General features: G+C 33.9%; 1 protein-coding gene across 1 annotated transcript; it reads right to left on the minus strand.

Moving 5' to 3' along the window:
* Nucleotides 1–2,999: 2,999 nt before the first annotated feature.
* On the minus strand, nucleotides 3,000–21,911 carry LOC133326342 (uncharacterized). The gene is made up of 3 exons (XM_061535009.1): nucleotides 21,767–21,911; nucleotides 19,881–20,060; nucleotides 3,000–3,124 (listed from the first exon to the last, which is right to left on the minus strand). Exons 1-3 carry the CDS (start codon nucleotides 21,897–21,899, stop codon nucleotides 3,000–3,002), a joined length of 438 nt encoding a protein of 145 aa, XP_061390993.1. The 5' UTR covers nucleotides 21,900–21,911.
* Between the last annotated feature and the right edge of the window lie 5,363 nt (nucleotides 21,912–27,274).

Consider the following 27,274-nt stretch of genomic DNA (forward strand, 5'->3'; position numbering starts at 1 on the left):
TTTATTTAAGGGTCGTACCTAATTTATTGCGCTCCGTACAAAAATACTCACCTTCTCACCTTTAAAGGGTTTATTAGACGTCCGTATTACCCAAATAGGCAAGGACTTTATTTGCATCTGTGCCAATTGAAAACGGCGAAAATGGTTGAAAACATTTTTTTAATTGATCGAAAAATGTTTACTTTTACAGACATACAAATTTTTCAATAACAGAAATTTTATTTTCAAAAAACTACAAGTGGAAAAGCGTTAAGTTCGGCCGGGCCGAACTTTGGATACCCTCCACCATAGATATACTAAAAGGTAGTTGAAATGAAAATGTAGGGAAAATACCAAAAAGTGGACCTATACCGACATTTCTACAACGCAATTATGTAAACCATAATGTGAACCATGTTCCAGAAAATGTTGATTTCATCCAACCTGTGCCTATCTTATTATTCTTCCAAACTTAGTTCAGGTTCGAAAATGTGGACTATCGGTCCACTCCCTCAAATACCTCCCACACAGGTGCTAGGCCTAAATGCGGGTTATAGTTCATGTATAATTCATTACTTTCTAACTTTATCTCGATATCCTCCGCAGGTTAAATACTTACGACAGACTCTTAGAACCAAACCCAAAACGCGTAACAAATTAGATAACTATTTTAATATAAAAAAGGGGGTTATATGGGGACTACCCCAAAAAGGGGGCGAATATTAATAATTATTTGTAGGGAGATTTGTTACCTTAGACCATAAAAAACAAATTGCAGCGAATTCGGTTGAAAAACGCGCTCAAGAACCCCAAAATGAACCTATATTCATAATTTTTTGTGGAGAAATTTGTTACTTACAATTCGATGTAAAAATACGATCAAAACCCCCAAAATACTGAAAGTTAGAAGGTACCGTTAAATGGGGGCTACCAGAAAAAGTGGAGACATTTAGTACCAATTAAGAACCCAACGTACCAAATTTCAGCGAATTCGGTTGAAAAACACGGTCAAGAACCCCAAAATACCGAAAATTGGGGGGTACCCATATATGGGAGATATGCCTAAACGTGGACCGATATATCCCACCTTCGAACTTGACCTGCCTGCAGACAAAAGACAACCCTATCCCAAATTTCAGCACCCTATCTCAATTCCTTCAGAAGATAGCGTGATTACAACAGACGGACGGACGGACATGGCTAGATCGTCTTAGAATTTTACCCTGATCAAGAATATACTTTATAGGGTCGGAAATGAATATTTTGATGAGTTACAAACGGAATGACAAAATTAATATACCCTCCATACTATGGTGAAGGGTATAAAAAATTAAAAATACGCACTTCTCCACTTTTTCTCGTTGCCCCATATAACGGTACCTCCTAATTTTCAGTATTTTGGGGGTTTTTATCGTATTTTTCCACCGAATTGGCTGTAATTTAGTATTTTGAGTTCTTAGTAGGTACCAAACCTCTCCACAAAAAATTATAAATATAGGTAAATTTTTTTCGGATATCCCCCATATAAGGTTACCGCCCAATTTTCGGTATTTTGGGGTTCTTGAGCGCGCTTTTCAACCGAATTCGCTGCAATTTGGTACATTGGGTTCATATTGGGTACCAAATATCTCTACTAAAAATTATAAATATCGGCCCACTTTTTCTGGTAGCCCCCATATAAGAGCACCCCAAATTTTCGGTATTTTCAGGTTCTTGAGCGCGATTTTCAACCGAATTCGCTGAAATTTGCTACATTGGGTTCTTATTGGGTACCAAATATCTCTATTAAAAATTATAAATATCGGTCCAGTTTTTCATTTCAAACTCTGTGAGTTATTTTAACATCTCCAATACTTCTGTGAGTTATTTTAGTAAATAAAATTTATGTGAATGGTGTGGACCTTCATCTATCCGAATATGTGAATTTTAGTTATACTACTTTGAGAAGTATCAAATTAGAATTTTTTTCGACAAATTAGAATTTTTTGAAGTCATAAGATTCAACATCTAGGCTTATATTAAACTGTTACACCTTTCCAAACCTATTGATCCTCAAACGATCAGTGATCAGTTTTTTCTGTAATCACAACATTGAAGCCATAACTAATAACCAAATAATATTCCTGTATATTTCTCTGCACAATAAAGTAAAGTCTGGAGCCAAAGATATCAAAAAAATTATCTCAAATATAGATATTTCTAAATATGCCAGCGTCAGGAGAATTTTCAGTCTATGACTGTTGAATTCAAAACTTCCCAATACATGGACGATATTTAAGAATATAATTACATATTGAAATCTTGTCATGTACTCCATTATTTCTATCCACTCGAGCCTAACGTATAAAAACCGGACTCAAATGAAGACATGTCTCTAAATGTACTAAAATGTTCAAGTTTTTCGTCACTGGCATCTTAAGGACATAACTTCTGAGGTATTCATAGAATCTTGAATATATATTGAAAATGTGGACGGTATAGGAAAAGTGTAAGATTAGTCCTTGTGTTAGATGTGTTGTCATTGTTATTTTTATTATGGATAAAATTGATTCTATCTAGATTGAACTAATGTAGACTATCCAAGGTAAGCAGCTTCCATTTACCGTTGCCTAGAAGCAACGCATCCTTGATTTTCGTGGGTTCTTACTTATTTAGTTTTGAATGACATGAGTTCTACAATCTCCCAATTGTGAGAATATCTAAAAAAATATTTTTCTCCAAAATTTTAGCAAATAAAATTATTTCACTTCAATTACATAAGTACACCAAAAATTATTTCACTTGTTTGTCGCATCAAAATGTTTATTACAAATAAACAAAAAAAAAGCAACAAAAAATATCTTACAACTAAAAGCTTTCATCTCGACTGTATACTCACAATTATTGTTAACAACGAGGCAGAAGACGAAAAAATACCAAAATGAATGATAATAAAATGGCGAAATACTATCAAAATAAATTTTTACTGTTTGCTTCTATTGTGATTATTATTTCGCACTTAGCAAAAGTGCGAAATCATTTCACTTGTTGTCGCCTCCAGTTGTTGTTGTTGTTGTTGCTGCTGTTTGTATGGGATTTTTGGTAATGATGCCGCCCTTGACTTTGGCCTTATTGGTGTTGCTGCTGTCAATGTGTTTCTTTTTAACTGCAACGAGAGGTAGACAAAGAGAGAAGCGAAAAAACATAAATAAAATCAAACAGAAAAGAAAAACGAAACGAAATATTAAAGTAATGGTCAATACCAGTAAATAAAATAAAGAGAAAATAACACGAAAAAACAACTTGGTGTCTTTTTGCAAATAATTGTGTAGTTAATAAATCTATTTGTATATTTATTGTTTTCTTTTTCTTCTTCTTCTTTTTGCGTAATTTTTCCCTCTTCAACGCCTTTCTTGTTTGCATTTGTGATACTTGTGGGCTAACAAAATAACCATTACACTAGTATGCCGATTTAGAACATTTTAGGGTTGGAAGATTCCTAATCAATGATAATTGTTTTGGAAAAATTTTTAAAATTTAATTTTTGAAATATAAAATATAGCCAGAATAATCAAAATATCCAATAACCAAAAAATCGTAAGATTAATAACCGTGGTACATTTGTACCCCTCCAAACATATCGCTTTAATTCATTTTAATTCATTTATTATAAATTAGTCTATGCGGATCAGAGCTAGATGTAGGAACTTAAAACTATTTTTACATTAAGGAAACCTTCCCACTTTTACTTTTTAATTTTTAAGATTTTAAATGGACTGGTACATAAATTCCAATGCTTGTTAAGGATCGTAACTTTGCACATATATATTTGAAGATTTAAAAAGGAAGAAAAATAATTTACAAAAAATTTTTGTTATTGCTTTGTTGTTGTTTTTTGTAATTAAAGAAAAGTCCTTATTTTTAATGGCGGGCATGATAACTCCTCGCTGGAACATCGGAATCCGAAAATTCCAACGGTGTTAGGAAGAGTACATGCCTAGCTCTCGTATGAACTAGGATTATTGACTTCGCTCTAAAATTAACAAAATGGCGGACCTTTGAAAAAATATTTTTGGAAAATCGCCGTTTTTTGACCAAAACCCAAGTTAAAAAATAAGAAAGATCTTCACCGATTGGCTTTATCCTAGTTCATACGATAGCTATACACTCACAGAGAAACGTGTAAAAATTTGGAATCGATTGGGTTATTAGTTTTTGAGTTATCGTGCCCGCCATTCGCAAAAAAATGTTTAGAGAAAAACTCGTTTAATTGGAATCTACACTAATTCAAGAATGTCCTTACAAAATTTCAAGTGAAAATCTCAAGAACTCTTGAAGATATAGCCGATTTATTGGGTCAGCATCAAGTGACGGCTAAAGGGCTTCTCAAACTTTAAACGCGTTTTTCTCTTTTGCGAATGGCGGGCACGATAACTCAAAAACTAATAACGCAATCGATTCCAAATTTTTACACGTTTCTCTGTGAGTGTATAGCTATCGTATGAACTAGGATAAAGCCAATCGGTGAAGATCTTCCTTATTTTTTAACTTGGTTTTTGGTCAAAAATCGGAGATTTTCCAAAAATATTTTTTCAAAGGTCCGCCATTTTGTTAATTTTAGAGCGAAGTCAATAATCCTAGTTCATACGAGAGCCAGACATGTACTCTTTCTAACACCGTTGGAATTTTCGGATTCCGATGTTCCAGTGAGGAGTTATCATGCCCGCTATAAAAAATAAGGACTTTTCTTTAATTACAAAAAACAACAACAAAACAATAACAAAATTTTTTTGTAAATTATTTTTCTTCTCTTTTACATCTTCAAATATATATGTGCAAAGTTACAAACCTTAACAAGCATTGGTATTCATTTACCAGCCCATTGAAAATCTTAAAAAATTAAAATCGAGAATGGGTGGGGTTCCCTTAAAGTTTGAGAAGCCCTTCAGCCGTCACTTGATGCTGACACTATAAATCGGCTATATCTTCAAGAGTTCTTGAGATTTTTACTTGAAATTTTGTAGAGACATTCTTTAATCAGTGTAGATTCGAATTAAATCAAAAAAATTTTTGACCCCGAGAATGGGGGGGTCTCCTTAAGCTTGATGTAAATATTTTATTGCTGTTTTAAGGGAGGAAGTCAAAGTGTTCAAAACTGCTCCCCAGGGGGGCACCTTTGAACAAGGCTTGACATTTTTAAACGGCTTGGTTTTGTACAGTGTTTATGTTAAAGTATAAATGTATTTTATCCATACATATCAGAAATTTATTTATTAAAAAATATATACACAAATTTTCGAAAATAAAAAAAATTCAGATCGAAATGTATTAAAACATAAAATGACATAAAAACAAAAATTAAAATGTTGAAAAAATATAGTTAATTTCGTAGTTTTATTATCCCATTTGAAATTTAGAGAAATCGAAGCCAAAAGTTAAAAACTCCGCTTTTTACTCGAATTTAATGGGCATGTTCAAAGGTGTCCCACCCGTGGCATTTTACGGAAATGTATAATAACTTTTTTTGTAATAAATATATATGAAAGAAATTACATTAGTTATGTTTGAAATGATTATTGGAATGCAAAAAATTTGTTTAACGAAAAAAACTTTCACATAATTCTTCCTGCGCCCTTACAACCAAAAGAATAAGAGTTTACAATAACACTGCGAAAACATGGTAACCCATGTACAATTTGTCGACAACTGAAAAAGCTAGCCAAAGTGGTTTACGCAGATAAAGAACAAGATTGCCGTATACAAAAATGTGGTAACGGGTCGTAAAAAATTTAAACCAAGATTTTATGAGCGCTTTTCATAGGTGCCCCCGTTTAAAAGGTGCCCCCCTCTCCCCTACTAACCACAAGTATGGACCATCCGTTACAACATTTTGCATATTCGGTTTGGACCAAAGAAGACCACTATTGTTTTTGGAGAAGGGGATCCAAGGAACAAGTATGGGTCTTCTCATTTAGCGGTCAAATTGACCCAGACTTTTGGATTCTATGGCGTATATATTCAAGAAGAATGGTTGATCTTAGAATTGATACCAATTATTTGTGGGTGTTATACGTAAATATTTACAGGTATATTTTTTTAGAATTACCATCATGTTCTTATCCCGTTAAGTTAATATTGATCATTGGATCCGCGCAATTTGACAATCGCTCAAAAAAAAACAAGACTTGCAAATAAAATCGTCACAGGTGAATCATGTAATCGTGGTATGCGAAGGCCAGCTAAATCCAAATTCGTGGAAGAACCACTTCGAAAATATACTCACATTTTTCCAGTATGTTTTGAAAGCACCATCTTAAAACGGTACTGCTACAATTCCATATTTTAATGGCTCTAGGCGTATTTTCGAACTGAATTTGCTTTAATTTCGCACCCCGCGTTTTTGTTCGGAATTTATATTCTATGGTATTGCAAATAAATATATTGGGTCAATCTTTGGTATAGTCCCCCTCTAAATCGGCACCACATATTGAGCATTTAGAAGGTTTTAGCCGTAACTCTCCATGAACCCAATTTTTTGGCAAAAAATTCCCCGTGGACCCCAATCCTGCTTGTTGAAATTCCGACAGAGCTTGAAATATTTAAAATAATGTTATTAAATTGTACACATAAATTGCTATTTCCTCTATTAAAAATAAGAAATATATGTTATAGAAATATATTTTAACCCATGTCATAGTATAGGCCCCATAGAACTGCACCACCCCATTTTCGAACCGAAAATGGAAACCAACTTTTTTCCATAGAAAAGGGCTACAATTTGCATGCCGGATTTTTAGAGGCTGATATTCATATACAAATTTAATATCAATATAGATCCATGTTTTGATAAAACCTCTTCCAATGGTTCCAACCCATTTTCGTTGATGTTTTTGCATAATTTTTTCAAAAAAAGTTTTTGAAATTTCGATTCCAGGTTCATGGAGACTAATATTTTTCAAGAAATTTATAATTATAGGTCCATGTGCTTTCATATAGATTCCATATAGCCCTTACGCCCCATTTTCTGTATTTTGACAGGGAAACACATTTTCAACCCAAATCGCTTTGCATTTCAGGCTTTTTGAGGGTAAAAAAATATATATATTAAGAAAATTTTAGATTTTCCGCCATAGAAGAGAAGAGTTTAAACATATATTACAGGTTGCAGTAATTTAGTATACCGGGTTTTTATAGGGTGAGCAATTTTTTGCAGGACTATTTTAAAATTTAGGTTGGGGAAAAAGAATATCCATCATTATTGTATGAATTATAGGACTTTATTTAACATTCTTCGGAATGTCCGATATGTACCGTGTCCAAATATGTACCGTTTTGTTGTATGATTTGTTGTCATTTTAAAGGTAACTTCATAATGCCTCTCTCATAGATGTCCTGCTCTCTATTTCCAAAAAAAAAAACTATAGTAGTCGATTTTCACAATCTTCCCTAGATACCAATTTTTTATTATTAAAGAAATTTTGCAATGCAAGAAAAATATGATAATCACTTGGTTTTAAGTCCGAACTGAATGCGGATGCATTAAAACTTCCCAACCAAGCTCCCGAAGTTTCTGGCGAATCACTACAGATGTGTGTGGCCTAGCGTTGTCCTGGTGGAACACGACACCTCTCCTGTTGGCCAATTCTGGTCTATTGTAAATGGTTTAAAACAGTTTTATTGTAGATTTTTTATCTCCTGGGCGATGTTGCGACTGCTAACTGTATGAGGTGCATCTTTAACATCAAAAATTCCTGAACGGAATCTGCGAAATCTACGTATCGGAATCATAACCATCGGAACCATTCACAATTTTAGCGGCTTGGCTTGCATTTTCGCCTTTGTCAAAGAAAGACTGTTTGTTTACTTCAATTTTTAACACCCTGTAACTCACAACTGAATGCAACAAACAAAAAGCAGAAAAATAATTTTTTTACTGCGAAATGTCACGAGCAGAAATCTGAAATTGTTTGATCGATACTTTACGAGACATCTATCTGCCGAAAAATGGATTTCTTTGCCCCGAAGCTAATATATGCTCATGTTGTGAAAAATCCCACTGACAAAATCCCATTTCATTATTGTTATGGGATGAAAATTATTATTATATTATAATTATATTAAAAATCAATTTGTTTAAACGAGGTGGCTGTAATTTAGCACTTCATATGATCCTCTTTCAATGGTCCCGCTTAATTTTCAGTATGTTGAAATTCCAATTATCTTATTTTCAACATGAGTAAAAGCAAGCTAACAAGAGACAATCAACAATATAAAGACCCAGACTTTTTAAGAAATTTCGAATGCACATTACTTGGGTTCGCCCCGTTCCATGGCGTATCTATACATGAGACTACTTTGTATAGTTATGCCATGGCCCCGTTCGAACAATATGATATTTTCACTTCTTATGGTTTTTTTAATTTTTACTTCCTCATAAAAATATTTTTATTAGGTTCAGAAACACACTTTTGGTACACTTCTCATCACATCCTAATAACATTTTCCCTAATTTTTGTAAACCTGTGTTATTGCTAGTCGAACTGACTGCCACAAACGCTGTCTGGCTGTTGAGTTAGTTAGTTATTTCAATTGAGGTTATTTGTACAGGAATTTGTGAAGGTTGTTTTTCTTTTTTCTGCATTTATGAATTGTGTTTTTTATGTCTTTGTCCTGCCTGTTTTGTTGTTGGTGTTGTTGTAAGATATTTACTCGCACAGTTTTGCTACGAATAAATAATCATGATTTATTTCAAAGAATTCATTCATTCTCTGTCTTTTTGTATCAATTTCTATATTTTATGCTTTGTCATAGAATTGTTGTTGTCTCATAGACTACAACAACAACACCAACGATGACGGCGCCGACAAGTTCGCCCTATGGCATAGTATTTATGGGTTGGTGTAATGTTAAGTGTTGTTGTTGTCTGTTACACTTGCTAACGTAGCTGACGGTTAGACTAAGTACTGGTTGTTAGGTCGGTTCGCTGCATAGTTCGTTGCTTGTTGGCTTAATGCTCTGGTACTACAGCGTTTGTCTGGTTGTTGTTGTTATTGTCGGTCGTTCAGATTCATTCACTATTCGATGGTATTTTTTTTTTCTAGTTTGTGTGTGGGTTGCTACTACTTCGATTTTGGCATAATGGTGGTAATACCTTTTACTGTGACAAAAATATTGCTGACAATAACAATGGTAATGTTAACTGGTATTGTTGTTGTGTTTGTTGGATTTTCAGATTTGCGTTTGTTTATTACAGCAGAATTGGAAATTGCCATTATTTGAAGTGATTGCAGTAACTATTTTGCTTCACCATTTCAATACTGAAAGTGAGAGGATGAAGGGCATAAACTAGAAGTAGCTGCATCAATATATTTTAGTATAATTGTTTTTAACTTGGAATAATTGAACTTATTGAAATAAAAAACAGATTTTGGCTGTAAAATCTATTTATCATAAAAAACAAAATGTATTATAAAATGAAATATATCACATCATAAAAATGAAATATATTTATAAAAAAATTGTAAGAGTAATCTTTAATATTAGAACATAAAAAAATTGGAGAGAATGTGTAAATTCCTACAAGTTTTATTATTCTTTGTCGATTCCTGACTTAACTACTGTCAAAGAAAATCTGGAATCTTAATGCTGGAGTTGAGATTGTTATTTTATTTTACGCTCACAAGTCTACAATCGGAAAGTGAAAAACACCGCTCAATACGAGTAAAGAATGCGAGTCATGTCAGGTGCTTCACAGTACTCTTTTCGGGGATTGGATCTTTTGCATGCTACTCATAACGAAATACTAAAAATAATTTTTTCAGCTGAACACGGCTAGGTCTCGAACCTAGGTCCTCGGAGCAACACAAATGTTGCCAGACCACTTAGCGTTCTGAGCCATCAACACACTTCCAAAACGGTTGCGCAAAAACATGTGTATACCATGGAAGAAATTGTAGGTGTGTGGATTAATTATCCATCGCTACAACAAAAATCTGCTTTGAAAAGGACTGTTCCTAGAATGAAGACAAATGTCGAACTTTGACAAATTTGAATTTAATTCGCATATGTAAGTTTCGCATCAGGGCGGAATAAATACTAGTTATCAACGTACGACCTTTGTAAAGCCACATAACCCAATATGCCTAATGAGTCGCTTAACCAACGACGCGTCGCAAAATGGTGGGTATGTAGGTTCTTCTCCTGGCTTTCCCTTTCATTGCAAAACTTAGATCATCAAGCTTGACTCCAAAGAGTATAAATAATCACTTAATACTAAAAATATATACAGTGAACTCTCGATAATGTGAACACTCGAACTGACATTAAAATACTGAAAAAAATCAGGAAATTAGCGGTAAATAAGCTGGCCGTATTGTAAATGTGAACAAATCGAACATGTGAACTACCCCGACATTAATTAGTTGACATTATCGACACTTGGGTACCAAAGACCAACATCAAAAAACCCGTGGTTCGATCAGGAGTGTGGTAATGCTACTGATGTGAATAACGCAACGTATGGGCCAACCCTGCAGACAGTAGCAACACGTAAGGCGATGGAGAATTATTGGGAGAAAAGGAGAGAGGTGAAACGTATTTTCAGAGAAAAGAATAAAGAACAATGGAAGAGGGAGCAAATCGAGGTGTACAGGAGTTATAACGATGTTCGGAAATTTTACAACGAGTAAAACACCAAACCGAAAGTTTTGGTGCGGGCACATTTTCCTGTAGAGATGAAGGTGACAGATAGCGTGTCGAGGATCTGGAAGAAACTTCTGATATGAAATAGTGGAGGTGAAAAATATACCCTAGAACCAATGACGGTATAGAGTTATACCACCTAACTAAAATGAGGTAAGAATAGCAATTTATCGGCTGAATAACAATAAAGCAGCAGGAGGCGATGGATTACCAGCCGAACTATTCAAGGCTGGTTGTCAGATGCTGGTCAGGAGTATGAACCAGCTGATTCGACTGTGAATATCGCCTTCTAATGAACCAAGAGTTGTTCTCGGACATTGTTCTCAGACGTAACGAGCTGCAGCGACTACGTTGGCTAGGTCATGTTGTGAAAATGGATGAGAATGCCCCAGGTCAAAAGGCATATAGATGCGAGCCAACTGACGTTTCACCCTGAAGGTTAAGGCCACGAATTCGATTGAAAAATGAAGTGGAAATTGGAGGAGCTCGGCTTATGGAACAAATGTTCTGTCACAAGCCAGCTAAGTGAGTCATGACCTTTTTGAGTAATCTGGATCGTCGTTAGCGAAGTTCAACAACACCTAAGCAATATCCATGTTCCGGAATCATATTCGCGCTGTACATCTCATGCCTAAACACCCATAACACCCGTAAGGAAAGAACAAAAGTTTGGCGGGCTGTTTATCCTGTCGATAGAAAAGATGTATTTTTAGAGGACAATTGACATGGAATTGGGACGAAAAAAAATATGCAATCTACATAGATATATATCATTCTGAAATCTATGGAAATTTACATGCCAATCGAGCTGACTTGGAATATTTTGTGGAGAATTTGTTTGAATACGAACAAAATTATGTGTGAAAGCTAAAGAGCGGAATCGAACAATCGTTGTGTACCTTATTCATAATTTCGAGAAATCGGACGAAAATATATATGGGAGCTATAGCTATATCTGATCCATTGAGATTTAAGACACTTTATCCTATACTCAATTCAATACGATACACAAAATTTCGTCTGAATCGGACACACTTTGGAAGTTTGATGTGTCATTTACATTATATCGAACGAAAATATATATCTGATCGCATTTCACTATACTAGATTTCATGTCAATCGAACAAAACTTGGGAGTTTGGTGTGTCATTTACATAAAATCGAATAAAAATAAAATATGGGAGGTATATCTAAATCTGAACCGGTTTTCACCAATTTCAGCCTTGGGCCAAAGAAATAACCTTTACCAACTCATTCGGATAAGAAATGCGATCTGTATTTTTTTAAATGTTATATCAACAGACGGACATGCAATAATCGACTCAGAAAATGATTCTTGGCATATTCTCAAAAGGAACCATGTGTCTATCTCGTTTCCTTCGATAAATACACCTCATTTAACCCCGTCAACAGCATTTTATGGCGACTAGTTGACCACTCATTTCCTCTGGGTGTACAGGGATAAAGAATAGCCCTTGGGTGCCAAATCACGGCCCTGGCGGATAATGTGGAGTGTATATTAAATCGTCGGATATCCCAACAATGAAATAAATGCTTGATCTGAATAAAATTCTATGTCGATTTAGCCATTTCCATCTGCTGAAATCACGATAGAGGTCGCAATATTTAAGATAGAGCTCAAAGTACATCTGGGATGTTTGGTACACCAAATGGGATATATCGGAATTTTGAGCACGTTTTTAAGCGAAATGGCTGGTATTATGGGTTCACTCTGGGTAACATATATCATTACCAAGAACTATCAATATCACGCGTCATTTTCGATATATTCGAAGTCCTATTCCAACCTTAATGGCAGTACTTTGGTATTTCGTTTTCTCCGGCGTTGGATGCCACTGTTCTGGACAGCTTTTACTTTCAACAAGACGGCGCTACGTCCCACATAAGCAACTAAACAATTGATCTTTATGGGAAATATTCGGAACTGTGTTCTCTCGAAGAAGTGATCCTAATTGGCTATCAAGATCTAGCGATTAATTTCTTTAGAGACTGTCAGATAAGATATAAGGACCAGAGTCCTTATATCTTACATTAAACAGTCACTTTCCGATTTTACTATACAAAATTTCATAAAACTAGCGTGCTCATGGTTAGCAATTTTTATACCCTTCACCACACTGTGGTACAGGGTATTATGTCTTTGTGCATATGTTTGTAACAGGCAAAAGGAATCGAGATAGACACATGGTTCCTTTTGAGAATATGCATAGAATCACTTTCTGAGTCGATTTAGGCATGTCCGTCCGTCTGTCCGTCCGTCTGTTGATGTTAAATTGTAAACAAAGTATTTGGCCCAAGGACGAACCCTATTGAAATTGGGAAAAATCGGTTCAGATTTAGATATAGCTCCTATATATATTTTCGTCCGATTTAAGGTAAATGGTGTACCAAAGTCCCTATATATCTTTCGATTTTTGTCAAAATTTGGTATAGCATACTGAATTAGGTCTAGAATGATGTATGCTAAGTTTCGTGAAAATCGGTTCAGATTTAGATATAGCTCCCATATATAGTTTCGGCCGATTTTAGGTAAATGGTGCACCAAAGTCCCTGAAAATGATTTGATTTGCACGAAATTTGGTATAGCCTACTGAATTAGGTCTAGAATGATATATGCTAAGTTTTGTGAAAATCGGTTCAGATTTAGATATAGCTCCCATATATAGTTGCGGCCGATTCTAGGTAAATGGTGCACCAAAGTTCCTGAAAATTATTTGATTAGCACGAATTTTGGCATAGCGTATTGAATTAGGTCTAGAATGACTTGTGCCAAGTTTCGTGAGAATCGGTTCAGATTTAGATATAGCTCCCATATATAGTATCGCCCGATTTTATGTAAATGGTGTACCAAAGTCTCTATATATCTTTCGATTTACACGAAATTTGGTATAGCCTACTGAATTAGGTCTAGAATGATGTGTGCTAAGTTTCGTGAAAATCGGTTCAGATTTTGATATAGCGCCCAAAATCTGAACCGATAAATCGGGCAAAACGATGTAAGGTAAATGGTGTACCAAATTCCCCATATATCTTTCGATTTGAACGAAATTTGGTATAGCCCACTGAATTAAATCTAGAATGATGTGTGCTAAGTTTCGTGAAAATCGGTTCAGATTTAGATATAGTTTCCATAAATAGTTTGCCCGATTTTAGGTAAATGGTGCACCAAAATCCCTCCAAATCTTTTGATTGGCAAGAATTTTGGCACAGCGTACTAAATTAAGTCTAGAATGATAGCTAGGCCGATTGACACAACGTACTGAAGTTAATATAAATTAATCTTTGGCAGGTTGGCTTGAAATCGGTTCAGATATAGATATAACATAGCTTCCATATATAATTTCGACTTATTTATATTGAGTGTACACCAAATTATCAATGAGTGTCTGATTGAGATTAAATTTTAAACAGTACAGCGACGTCTTTTCGGATACATATGTAGAATATACCCAAAGTGGTGAAGGGTATCATATAGTCGGCCCAGGCCGACTTTACTACTTTCCTTACTGGTTCTGATTATGTTTTTGTTATTAACGACATACCTTCTTCTTTATTATAAGATAAATATCCGATCATTTATCCCGAAAAATTAAAATGTTCTTCCAATGTAGCACTTCTTAATATAAAACCTAAATTTCCCAAAAGTTTTGTTTCAAAATACAAAATTTGTTTCGAAATGGTGTTTTTGATCCCTGCCACCACATACAAGGTTACACACCCATTACATTTTCCATTCGATTACATTCCATTTGCTGACGTTTTGTCTATCACATCTCTTTTAGTTGTTGTAGTTTTTGTTGTCGTTATTCTAATATCTAGCACTCCATGAAGTAGCATTTTGTTACTGCAATTGTAAATTTGTCTGTCTGTTTGTTCGTTTCACATTTAATTTACGCAACAACAACAAGAATGGCAAAACATGTAAATGAACTTCATCTCTAGCTATGGATGTTTATTAGATTTTCACATTCAAATTCAAAAGCTAAAATGTAATCATTTTTGTTTTTCTTTTTTTCCTTTTAACTTTGAATGCAAAACGAAATATTTTTTGGTGAAACATTGTCGTTTTGCGTGTCAGTGTGTATGTCGTCAAATGAATGTGAACTCTTTCTCCGGTCTCATGCAATTTGTCGAAATTTATGTTTGTACTTCATCGAAATGGGAATGGCAGAGGATGGATGGAAGGTCATCGTCATCGCAGCGTAACATAAATATATATTTTTTGGGGTGGGGAAACAACTATATTTGTCGATGTGTAATGAAATTAGAGTGAAATTTTTACATTTTTTTTGGAGAAGAAAATACTAATGGATTAGAATTTCAAATTCATTGTTGACATATCAACGAATGTGCCAAATATTAATAATATTTATAACAATGTTGTTTGTTTGCTATAAATTTTGCATTTCTGAAAAAAATCATACTATTCGTTGATCACTAATCTGATCGAATGTAGAACTGCGAAGCCGAAGTCTATTTGTCGATGTCCAGGCTGATTAATGGTATCAAAGTCTGTGTCTTAAATTAGAAAATTTGTCAGATCCGAAAATACCAAGTTTTAGGAAAGTGATATTATTTTTATAGCTACTGCAGAACTGTAAATTTTTGTAGAATGTTAATTAAAGCCCTAAATGCGAAATTTTAACTGCAATCTTTGTAGGAAAATGTAAAAAAAAAATACCGAAAAAAATAAAAAAAATGTCGTAAGTAAATTGGTTACTCAATGGCACTCAGGGGCTTCTTTCTTTTAAAAACTCAATTTGATACGTTGTGCAAAATTTCGTGTTAATCGGTCAAACATTAGAACTTTGGTGCACCATTTATGTAAAATTGGACAAATATACATGTATGTGTGGGAGCTATATCGAAATCTGAACCGATTTTCCCGTAACTTACCACACATCTTTTTAGACTCAATTCAGTACGATATGGCAAATTTCGTGCAAATCGAAGCATATATAGGGTCATAAAATCGGACGATAATATATATGTGAGACTATATCGAACATGAACCGATTTTCACTAAACTTGGCGCACATCATTCTAGACTCAATTCAGTACACAGTGCCAAATTTCGTGCAAATCGAAATCAATAGAGGTACTTTAGTGAACCATTTACCTAAAATCGGACCATAATATATATGGGCTTTATATCTAAATCTGAAACTATTTTTGCGAAACTTAACACACATTATTCTAGACTTAATTCAGAACGATATACCAAATTTCGTGCACATCGAAGGAAATATAGGGACATTGGAGCACCATTTACATTAAATCGGACGAAAAGATGTGGGAGCTATATCTAAATCTGAACCGATTTTCACGATATATAATCTATTTTTTTGGCCAAACTCATGCACAAACTTTTATGCCACATGTACCGTCATATAGAGGCATTAACACATGACCATAAAAAAGTTTTGTTTTCGTTAGATTTCCCAAAATTTGACAATATCACAAAAAAGGCTCGGGTCGATGAATGCAAAGACATTTAAAAAACCAGTAAGGAAAGTAGTAAAGTCGGGCTGGGCCGACTATATGATACCCTTCACCACTTTGGGTATATTCCACATATGTATCCAGCTTAGCAACATCATTTTAGACTTAATTCAGTACTTCAGTAGTGTTGGCGGTTTATTTGGGATACCATTTATATTTTGTTTAAAAAAAAAAAAAAAAAACAATTTATTAGTGGGGAATGTATGGCATTGATTGCCGAGAGGTAAGCAGGGAAGACTATAGTTTCGGATCAAGCCACTGATCCTCATCAGTTCCCTTAGTTTTTTGTTGGGATATTCTCCCCAGAAGCTATTGCTTCTATACAAAAAACCTTTCAAACCCAAATGTCTCTTGTAACAACGCGAAGTACTTAGCTGACCAACGTACCCTATACCAAAATTCGTGCAAATCGAAAGATATATAGGGACTTTGGTGCACCAATTACATAAAATCGGACGAAAATATATATGGGAGCTATATCTAAATCTGAACCGATTTTCACGAAACTTTGCAACATCATTCTAAACTTAATTCAGTACGCTATGCCAAAATTCGTGCAAATTAAAAGATTTCCAAGGACTTTGGTGCACCAATTACCTACAATCGGGCGAAAATATATATGGGAGCTATGTCTAAATTTGAACCCATTTTCATGAAACTTAGCACAAATTATTACAGACCCAAATGTCAGTACGCTATGCCCAATTTCGTGCAAATCGAAAGATATATAGGGTCTTTGGTACACCAATTACCATAAATCGGATGAAAATATATATGGGAGCAATATCTAATCTGGACCGATTGTCACGAAACTTTGCACACATCATTCTAAACTTAATTTAGTACGCTATGCCAATTGTCGTCCAAATCGAAAGATATATAGGGACTTTTGTACACAATTTACCTTAAATCGGACGAAAATATATATGGAAGCTATATCTGAATCTGAACCGATTTTCACGAAACTTAGCATACATCATTCTAGACCTCATTCATTACGCTGTGCCAAATTTCGTGCAAATCGAAATATATATAGGGACTTTTGTACACAATTTACCTTAAATCGGACGAAGATATATGTAGGAGCTATATCTAAATCTGAACCGATTTTCACGAAACTTGGCATACATCATTCTAGACCTTATTCATATATAGGGACTTTGGTACACAATTTACCTTAAATAGGACGAAGATATATATGGGAGCTATATCTAAATCTGAACCGATTTTTATGAAATTTTACACACATCATTCTAGACCTAATTCATTACGCTGTGCCAATTTTTGTGCAAATCGAAAGATATATAGGGACCGTTTACATTAAATCGGACGAAAATATATATGGGAGCTATATCTAAATCTGAACCGATTTTTCCCAATTTCAATAGGGTTCGTCCTTGGGCCAAACAAATGAGCTGTGCCAAATTTCATCCAATTCGGATCATAAATGCGACCTGTACTTTGTTTACAATTTAACATCTACAGACGGACGGACGGACGGACATGCATAAATCGACTCAGAAAGTGATTCTATGCATATTCTCAAAAGGAACCATGGGTCTATCTCGATTATTTTTGCCTGTTACAAACATATGCACAAAGACATAATACCCTGTACCACAGTGTGGTGAAGGGTATAAATACGATTGCGGTGCTCCACACAAAGCATCAATCGCCATTTTTGGTCTTCATAGACGAGCTGAATCCAACGAAAGTTGTTTGCAGAACGAAGTTGTTCGCCTAGTTGGTTAAGTGCTGACTGTTCCGTTTCACTGGATTAAGATGGTTAATTCTGAGTAATACACCACAATATTTTTACATGAAGTCTTAGCAGAAATTTGAAAAACGAACAAGAGAAGAGTAGTCATTGTGCCCGCGCCTTTTTGTTTGATCAAAACGTGGAATTGATGGATTATCTGCGGAAATCATTGGCATCCAATTCTGACCATTTTGTGAAGGAGGTAACAGAGGGATTGGACCGATATTCCTAAATTTGGAAGAAATGTTATGACGTTTGGATAAAATCAGTTACGCCCTTTGAGAGTAGACAGACGGAAGAACTTTTGTAAATCTACTCCAAATTGTTTGAAACGGATTTGGTCTATAGAAACAAGGATCTAAAACCAATATTCCGATGAGGCCTCATTAGCTAAAATTCTGAAGGTATAAAAATGTATAATATTCGGTCACTCACATTATTCGGTATTTTATTGAGTTGGGTACGAAAAATTGGGTGTAATTTGATACTTTTTTTGTTCTCAAATAAATTTTATTCAATATTTTCATAAACATTAACAATGTGGCTCGCGCACAAATTGACCAAACTTTGCACAACATATTGTCTTTACCAGGCCCAGATTAAGTTTGAAGATAGGACACATTGGTCCACTCGTTCTGGTACCTCTCTCACAAATGATCGAAATCCAATATAAGGCTAATGGAATGTCCGATTTGAACCAAGTTTTGCACAACCTATTACCTCTACCAAGTCTAGATCAAGTCCGACGATGGGACCCATTGGTCCACTCCTTCTGGTACCTAAGGTTGAGAGTATAAAAAATGTGTCTTCAGGGATTGCTAATATTATTCGTGAAAGGTAAAAGACAAGCTATTGACAGTGAACTCAAAATTTCCTTTTAGCTGGACGAATTTATTTTTAGCTTGAGACTGGACAAGCACCAAAAAGATGGTCAATCCAGGCAAGTGGATTTTTAAAGAATATTTTTTTTTCTGGGGTCCATATTAGGCATGGATTTGTTAAAGAATATGTTTCTAGAGTCTATACAAGGCGTGAATTTTTTAAAGAATATTTTCTAGTGCCTATACAAGGAGTGGCTTTTTTTTAAAGAATATTTTTTCTGGGGTCTATATGAGATATGGATTTGTTAAAGAATGTTTTTTTCTGGGGTCTATATCAATCATGAATTTTGTAAAGAATATTTTTCTATGGTCTATACTCCTTAAAAATTTACTTCTCATAACCCTATATTTACAATACTTGATTCCGATTTTTAAAGTATGTTGTTAATTATTTATCGGCAATCATGACAGCAAAACAAATAGTTCAAAATAGTTCATTTTTGCAAATTAGCTAATCCAAACAAATTGGTTTTAATGACATCATCTTGACAATAACAACAACTCAAGCAAATCATAGCAAAGAAACTAAATGGCTTATAACTGCAACTTGCGTGGTTGCAATCTATGCATGATGGCTCGAATAGGTCAATCAACTAAAAACCTAACAATAGCAATAACAACAACTACAAAAACTATTAATGATTTAAAACTCAAAAACATCAACAGAATCGTCAACACATAAAATTTCAAAACACTTTACAAAGTGTTTCAAAACAGTAACCAAATTTGGATGAATTTGCGTGGTTACTTTAATTTCCAAATAAAAAAAAAAACATCTCCATATTTTTGCAAAGATACACTCCATAGATTTGTAATTCCTCTCTATTGGCGGGCAATGAATAATCCCACCACTTGAGTGGCTTCTAGGCAATATTAGCCACTTAACAGTGGCCACTTATAAGGTGTTCTTTTAGAATTCGCAATAATTCAATATTAAGAGATTATCTGCAGCACTTGAATGGAGGTTTTACATATTTTGGAGATGTACTTCAGAAATATTTTGCGTTTAACAAAAAAATATTCAAATAAATCATTTGGCTACTGCCACACACACTTACTGGTTATTAATGTATCCGGATCGGCTAGCTTCTCACTTGCACTTTTATCGTGTTCATGAACTTTTTTGCGCAATTTTTTCAAGTAGGCCTCTTTGTATTCTTCGCTTGGTTTACCACCCAAACCATAGCTGACTTCAACGGCCGTTAATGGTATGACTGTCGAGGAGACCGGCACCAAATCTGTTAGATAAGAACAACAAAAAAAAACAACAATAACAAAAATTGTGTTGTATATAAAAACAAGTTTTGCAAGAACAACAATAAAAAATTACAAATAAAATATACGATTTGGAAAAAAAAAAAATACGAATACCACTTGTTATGGCATCTATGAGAATGTCAGATTCAACAAGTAAATCCTACGCTTTTAAAATCGCAACATATCATGCTAATGTTGAATCGCAAAAAAAAGGTCTAGACCATATTTGGCAAAGCAGTATAACAGCTTTTCAAATGGTTGTAAGAAAAAAGCTTGGAAAGCGTGTATTTTTTAAAGAATATTTTTCTAAACCCGTCTATACAAGGCGTGGATTTTTTAAAGAATATTTTTCTGAGCTCATCCATCTATACAAGGCGTGGATTTTTTAAAGAATATTTTTCTGAGCTCATCCATCTATACAAGGCGTGGATTTTTTAAAGAATATTTTTCTGAGGTCATCCATCTATACAAGGCGTGGATTTTTTAAAGAATATTTTTCTGAGGTCATCTATACAAGGCGTGGATTTTTTAAAGAATACTTTTCTCAGGTCATCTATACAAGGCGTGGATTTTTTAAAGAATATTTTTCTCAGGTCATCTATACAAGGCGTGGATTTTTTAAAGAATATTTTTCTAGGGTCTTCTATATAAGGCGTGGATTTTTTAAAGAATATTTTTCTAGGGTCTTCTATATAAGGCGTGGATTTTTTAAAGAATATTTTTCTAGGGTCTTCTATATAAGGCGTGGATTTTTTAATGAATATTTTTCTGAGCTCATCCATCTATACAAGGCGTGGATTTTTTAAAGAATATTTTTCTGAGGTCATCCATCTATACAAGTCGTGGATTTTTTAAAGAATATTTTTCTGAGGTCATCTATACAAGGCGTGGATTTTTTAAAGAATATTTTTTTCTGAGCTCATCTATACAAGGCGTGGATTTTTTAAAGAATATTTTTTTCTGAGCTCATCTATACAAGGCGTGGATTTTTTAAAGAATATTTTTTTCTGAGCTCATCTATACAAGGCGTGGATTTTTTAAAGAATATTTTTTTCGTGGATTTTTTGAGCTCATCTATACAAGGCGTGGATTTTTTAAAGAATATTTTTTTCTGAGCTCATCTATACAAGGCATTTTTTAAAGAATATTTTTTTCTGAGCTCATCTATACAAGGCGTGGATTTTTTAAAGAATATTTTTTTCTGAGCTCATCTATACAAGGCGTGGATTTTTTAAAGAATATTTTTTTCTGAGCTCATCTATACAAGGCGTGGATTTTTTAAAGAATATTTTTTTCTGAGCTCATCTATACAAGGCGTGGAATATTTTTTTTTTTATACAAGGCGTGGATTTTTTAAAGAATATTTTTTCTGAGCTCATCGATACAAGGCGTGGATTTTTTAAAGAATATTTTTTTCTGAGGTCATCCATCTATACAAGGCGTGGATTTTTTAGAGAATATTTTTTTCTGAGGTCATCCATCTATACAAGGCGTGGATTTTTTAGAGAATATTTTTTTCTGAGCTCACCTATACAAGGCGTGGATTTTTTAAAGAATATTTTCCTTATTCGATCGATATGACATCAATTAAAATTTTGACAATTTTGCAAACCATAACCCTCTGGTAGATTCCCACCTCCATGTAACCCTAATTGAGGAAAACATAAATATTTGTGTGAATACCAACCTCTTTCGAATTTATCGTCCGGATTGCGTTTGTACATCATGGGAGTTGAGCAAACATAATTGCACATTAACGTCACGACTACGGCAACGATGACAATTAAATGCTTGTAAATATTACTTTTGATTTCTTTCATCTTTGAAGCGTGTTACCACTAAAGCTGCTGCTATCGCTGATGATGATGGTGCTCCGACAAAGCTTCACTGTTTTTTGCTGAACGTAATTTTTTGTTTGAGTTTTGGATTTCTGCTGCTAAGTGATTTTTTGCAGTCGTATTTATTTTCGTTAAAAATTTCAGGGAACTTTGTGGGCTATTGTGGAAACCGCAGAGAAAAATCAAATGGCTTTGCTATATTTCTTGCAGGGTGTGATGATGCGGTTTGTTGACTCTTTATTTTTTCGATTTTTTTTTTTCCTTTTTGTGGTGTTTTAAATATTTACAAAATTTTGATTGTTGTCTAAACAATTCATTACATGGAAATTTTGCAAACAAACTTTTGTTTTTCAATTCGAATTTTTTATTTAAATTTCAAAACTGGAATGTTGTTCCATCCCGCTGTGAATGCAATTTACGGCACCCCACTAGTTGTCTTTGTTTTTTATTTTTCGCGAATTTTGAAATACAAGAACACTTAGCACTATTCCCGCTGTCACACAGCTACCGAACGTTTAGTGGTACAAACGTAAAAAAAATTGAGATTAAATTTAAAATTGCGATCTCCGCCTCTAGTCTAAGCGTCTAACTTGTTTAAAAGCTTTCGTTTAACTGAAGTCGGTTACATTTGTGGCATGTGTCTTTAAGCCATGGCCAAAGAGTTGAAATAAAAAGCTTTCAATTCGCTTGTTTGAATTTTTTGCAAATAACCATTTGAGACTTGTCACAACACAATCCATGTTCACGATCATAAATAAAAGCGAAATTAATCTGCTTAGAAAATCGAGAAAAAAAACTTCATACCGAACCAACTAGCAAACAATACGTAATTGTTCTTTTTTTGCAAATCTTACTTTCATAGATTTTCATGTTGTCCGGACTTTTCGATAAACATCAGCTCAACGTAATTTATTTGAGAATGTCAATTATGTGTTAAAGTGTTAATTAATTCTCAATGATACTGTTCTAGTATATTATTGGTTCATATACTCGTTGTTTGTTTGGTGTTTTTTTTTAATTTATTCACTTCTTGAATTGAATTTCTATTCTGTCCCAATTTTTTACACCATCTCAGATGTGGTTTTCTATTACCATTGGATGGATTAATTCTTGACCATTGAAGTTTATACACGACATGACAACGGCAGTCACGTACAAGTGATTTGTAATTCTATTGTTTGATATGTTTAATTGGCATATTTAAACTGTTTTGAAACATAAATTGAGAACTTTTGAATTGAATGAAAAAATTGTCTTTAAAAAATCCACGCCTTGTATAGATGAGTTCAGAAAAATATTCTTTAAAAAATCCACGCCTTGTATAGATGAGTTCAGAAAAATATTCTTTAAAAAATCCACGCCTTGTATAGATGAGTTCAGAAAAATATTCTTTAAAAAATCCACGCCTTGTATAGATGAGTTCAGAAAAATATTCTTTAAAAAATCCACGCCTTGTATAGATGAGTTCAGAAAAATATTCTTTAAAAAATCCACGCCTTGTATAGATGAGTTCAGAAAAATATTCTTTAAAAAATCCACGCCTTGTATAGATGAGTTCAGAAAAATATTCTTTAAAAAATCCACGCCTTGTATAGATGAGTTCAGAAAAATATTCTTTAAAAAATCCACGCCTTGTATAGATGAGTTCAGAAAAATATTCTTTAAAAAATCCACGCCTTGTATAGATGGATGACCTGAGAAAAATATTCTTTAAAAAATCCACGCCTTGTATGGATGAGCTCAGAAAAATATTCTTTAAAAAATCCACGCCTTGTATAGATGAGTTCAGAAAAATATTCTTTAAAAAATCCACGCCCTGTAAAGATGAGTTCAGAAAAATATTCTTTAAAAAATCCACGCCTTGTATAGATGAGTTCAGAAAAATATTCTTTAAAAAATCCACGCCTTGTATAGATGACCTGAGAAAAGATTCTTTAAAAAATCCACGCCTTGTATAGATGACCTCAGAAAAATATTCTTTAAAAAATCCACGCCTTGTATAGATGACCTCAGAAAAATATTCTTTAAAAAATCCACGCCTTGTATAGATGGATGACCTCAGAAAAATATTCTTTAAAAAATCCACGCCTTGTATAGATGGATGAGCTCAGAAAAATATTCTTTAAAAAATCCACGCCTTGTATAGATGGATGAGCTCAGAAAAATATTCTTTAAAAAATCCACGCCTTGTATAGATGGATGAGCTCAGAAAAATATTCTTTAAAAAATCCACGCCTTGTATAGATGGATGAGCTCAGAAAAATATTCTTTAAAAAATTCCACGCCTTGTATGGATGAGCTCAGAAAAATATTCTTTAAAAAATCCACGCCTTGTATAGATGGATGAGCTCAGAAAAATATTCTTTAAAAAAACCACGCCTTGTATAGATGGATGAGCCTGAGAAAAATATTCTTTAAAAAATCCACGCCTTGTATAGATGGATGAGCTCAGAAAAATATTCTTTAAAAAATCCACGCCTTGTATAGATGAGCTCAGAAAAATATTCTTTAAAAAATCCACGCCTTGTATAGATGGATGAGCTCAGAAAAATATTCTTTAAAAAATCCACGCCTTGTATAGATGGATGAGCTCAGAAAAATATTCTTTAAAAAATCCACGCCTTGTATAGATGAGCTTAGAAAAATATTCTTTAAAAAATCCACGCCTTGTATAGATGAGCTCAGAAAAATATTCTTTAAAAAATTCCACGCCTTGTATAGATGAGCTCAGAAAAATATTCTTTAAAAAATCCACGCCTTGTATAGATGGATGACCTGAGAAAAATATTCTTTAAAAAATCCACGCCTTGTATAGATGGAGGACCTGAGAAAAATATTCTTTAAAAATCCACGCCTTGTATAGATGGATGACCTGAGAAAAATATTCTTTAAAAAATCCACGCCTTGTATAGATGGAGGACCTGAGAAAAATATTCTTTAAAAAATCCACGCCTTGTATAGATGAGCTTAGAAAAATATTCTTTAAAAAATCCACGCCTTGTATAGATGAGCTCAGAAAAATATTCTTTAAAAATCCACGCCTTGTATAGATGGATGACCTGAGAAAATTTTTCTTTAAAAAATCCACGCCTTATATAGATGGCGCTAGAAAAATATTTTTTAAAAAATCCACGCCTTGTATAGATGGATGACCTGAGAAAAATATTCTTTAAAAAATCCACGCCTTGTATAGATGGAGGACCTGAGAAAAATATTCTTTAAAAAATCCACGCCTTGTATAGATGGCCCTAGAAAAATATTCTTTAAAAAATCCACGCCTTGTATAGATAGATGAGCTCAGAAAAAATATTCTTTAAAAAATCCACGCCTTGTATAGATGGCCCTAGAAAAATATTCTTTAAAAAATCCTCGCCTTGTATAGATAGATGAGCTCAGAAAAAATATTCTTTAAAAAATCCACGCCTTGTATAGATGGATGACCTGAGAAAAATATTCTTTAAAAAATCCACGCCTTGTATAGATGACCTGAGAAAAATATTCTTTAAAAAATCCACTACTTATATAGACCCTAAAAATTCCGATTAACCAACATATGAAGAATTGTCAACAGTATATGGGTATATGCCGTACCACCCACCCATCCCTAATATTAACACATTAATATCCTTTCTAATACATGTAAACACCTTATAACACATCTTACATACGAAAACATATTGTGTACACACTCGCACACACAATTATACATATTGCTATTTATGAATATAAAATGTAATTATCGATATATTTATGTTTTAATATTTACGAACATTTTGTCTGAATTATTAACGTAAACTAAGACTAGTGTGGATGAAGGGTGTGTGGGGGACATCATGGAGCAGACGTGTTTGTTATTTCGGACCATGGTGTGAATTTTCGAAGAGGTCAAAGCCAACGAACAGCAAACAGAAACCGAAAGAGGTCAAAAGCCCATGGCCAATAATGTGTTTATGTTTGTTTGGACGTGTGTGTGTGACTATGTACACACAGGATCTAAACACGTCCATAATATAAATAAGGATAAATATACGAAAATCCAAATAAGTATCTTTAAGCGATGAGATTAAATTTGAAGGAGTTGTTGTAGTTCGTGTTGTTGTTGGTGTAGCTGAATGCGTGAGAAGTATTTTTTTCGGTTTTGACTTAAATAAATGCGAATGTTTACGGAAAGCTAAGGCAAGAAAAAATATACTCGTATCAAGTAAGGTGCGCAATTATACGAATGAGTTTTGTAGTTATTTGTGTATGTGTGGGTTTGTTTGTTTTTTTTTTTTTTGGCAAGTATGTGATGGGAATTAATTTAATAGTTTGAGAATTGAATAAATAAGATGTAGATGTTTTCTCGAAGGGTATTACATTTGTCATATTGAAGATTAAGGGTAGGAGAATTGTAAATATAAACATGAACGTTACTAAATATAGACAATAACAAGGATTACTGATCTGACAGCCATAATAATTAGGATTATGATGGGGAAAAATATACTTATAAACTTTATCAAATTTTTATATAACTCATAAGAATGTAGGTAATTTCGACAAAGCCGAACTTTTAATGCCTCTCTATTATGGTATGGACATAAAAATATATATGAGCCATTGTAAACAGGCGTGGATTTTTTAAAAACACTTTTTCATGGTCTAGATATAGGCGTGGATTTTTTTAAAATACTTTTTCATGGTCTAGATATAGGCATGGATTTTTAAAAATACTTTTTCATAGTCTTTTTGTTTTTGCAAAATAGTCAGGCTTAATCCCAGTTTGTTGTTTTTATAAAAAAACAACTATTTATTAGTGGGAATGTATGGCATTGTCAGCCGAGGGGTAAGGCAGGGAAGACTATAGTTTCGGATCTCGCCACTGATCCTCATCAGTTCCCTTAGTTTTTTGTTGGGATATTCTCCCCAGAAGCTATTAATAGCTTCTTTACAAAAAACCTTTCAAACCCAAATGTCTCTTGTGACAATTCGAAGTTCTTACGTTACCAGCGATACGACCCCAATGAGAAGTTCGTTTCGTTGGCGCCTGACTTCGTGGTCAACAAGGCATTTACAAACAACTACAATACGTAAGAACTTCGAATTGTCACAAGAGACATTTGGGTTTGAAAGGTTTTTTGTAAAGAAGCTATTAATAGCTTCTGGGGAGAATATCCCAACAAAAAACTAAGGGAACTGATGAGGATCAGTGGCGAGATCCGAAACTATAGTCTTCCCTGCCTTACCCCTCGGCTGACAATGCCATACATTCCCACTAATAAATAGTTGTTTTTTTTTTATAAAAACAACAAACTGGGATTAAGCCTGACTATTTTGCAAAAACAAAATACAAATGGTATCCCAAATAACCCGCCAAC

Source organism: Musca vetustissima, unplaced genomic scaffold (assembly GCF_032173495.1).
Source record: "Musca vetustissima isolate MV318-11 ecotype Yass unplaced genomic scaffold, APGP_CSIRO_Mvet_v1 utg54384, whole genome shotgun sequence".
Classification (NCBI taxonomy): Eukaryota; Metazoa; Arthropoda; class Insecta; order Diptera; family Muscidae; genus Musca; species Musca vetustissima.

What these genes read in the sequence shown, in the direction of transcription:
- LOC133326342 (XM_061535009.1), bottom strand. Translation starts at nt 21,899, where the DNA reads ATGAAAGAAATCAAAAGTAATATTTACAAGCATTTAATTGTCATCGTT. An exon ending in GGACGATAAATTCGAAAGAG is followed by an intron (nt 20,061 to 21,766) that starts GTTGGTATTCAC and finishes CTTATCTAACAG; the next exon opens with ATTTGGTGCCGGTCTCCTCG. An exon ending in TCCGGATACATTAATAACCA is followed by an intron (nt 3,125 to 19,880) that starts GTAAGTGTGTGT and finishes CTCTCGTTGCAG; the next exon opens with TTAAAAAGAAACACATTGAC.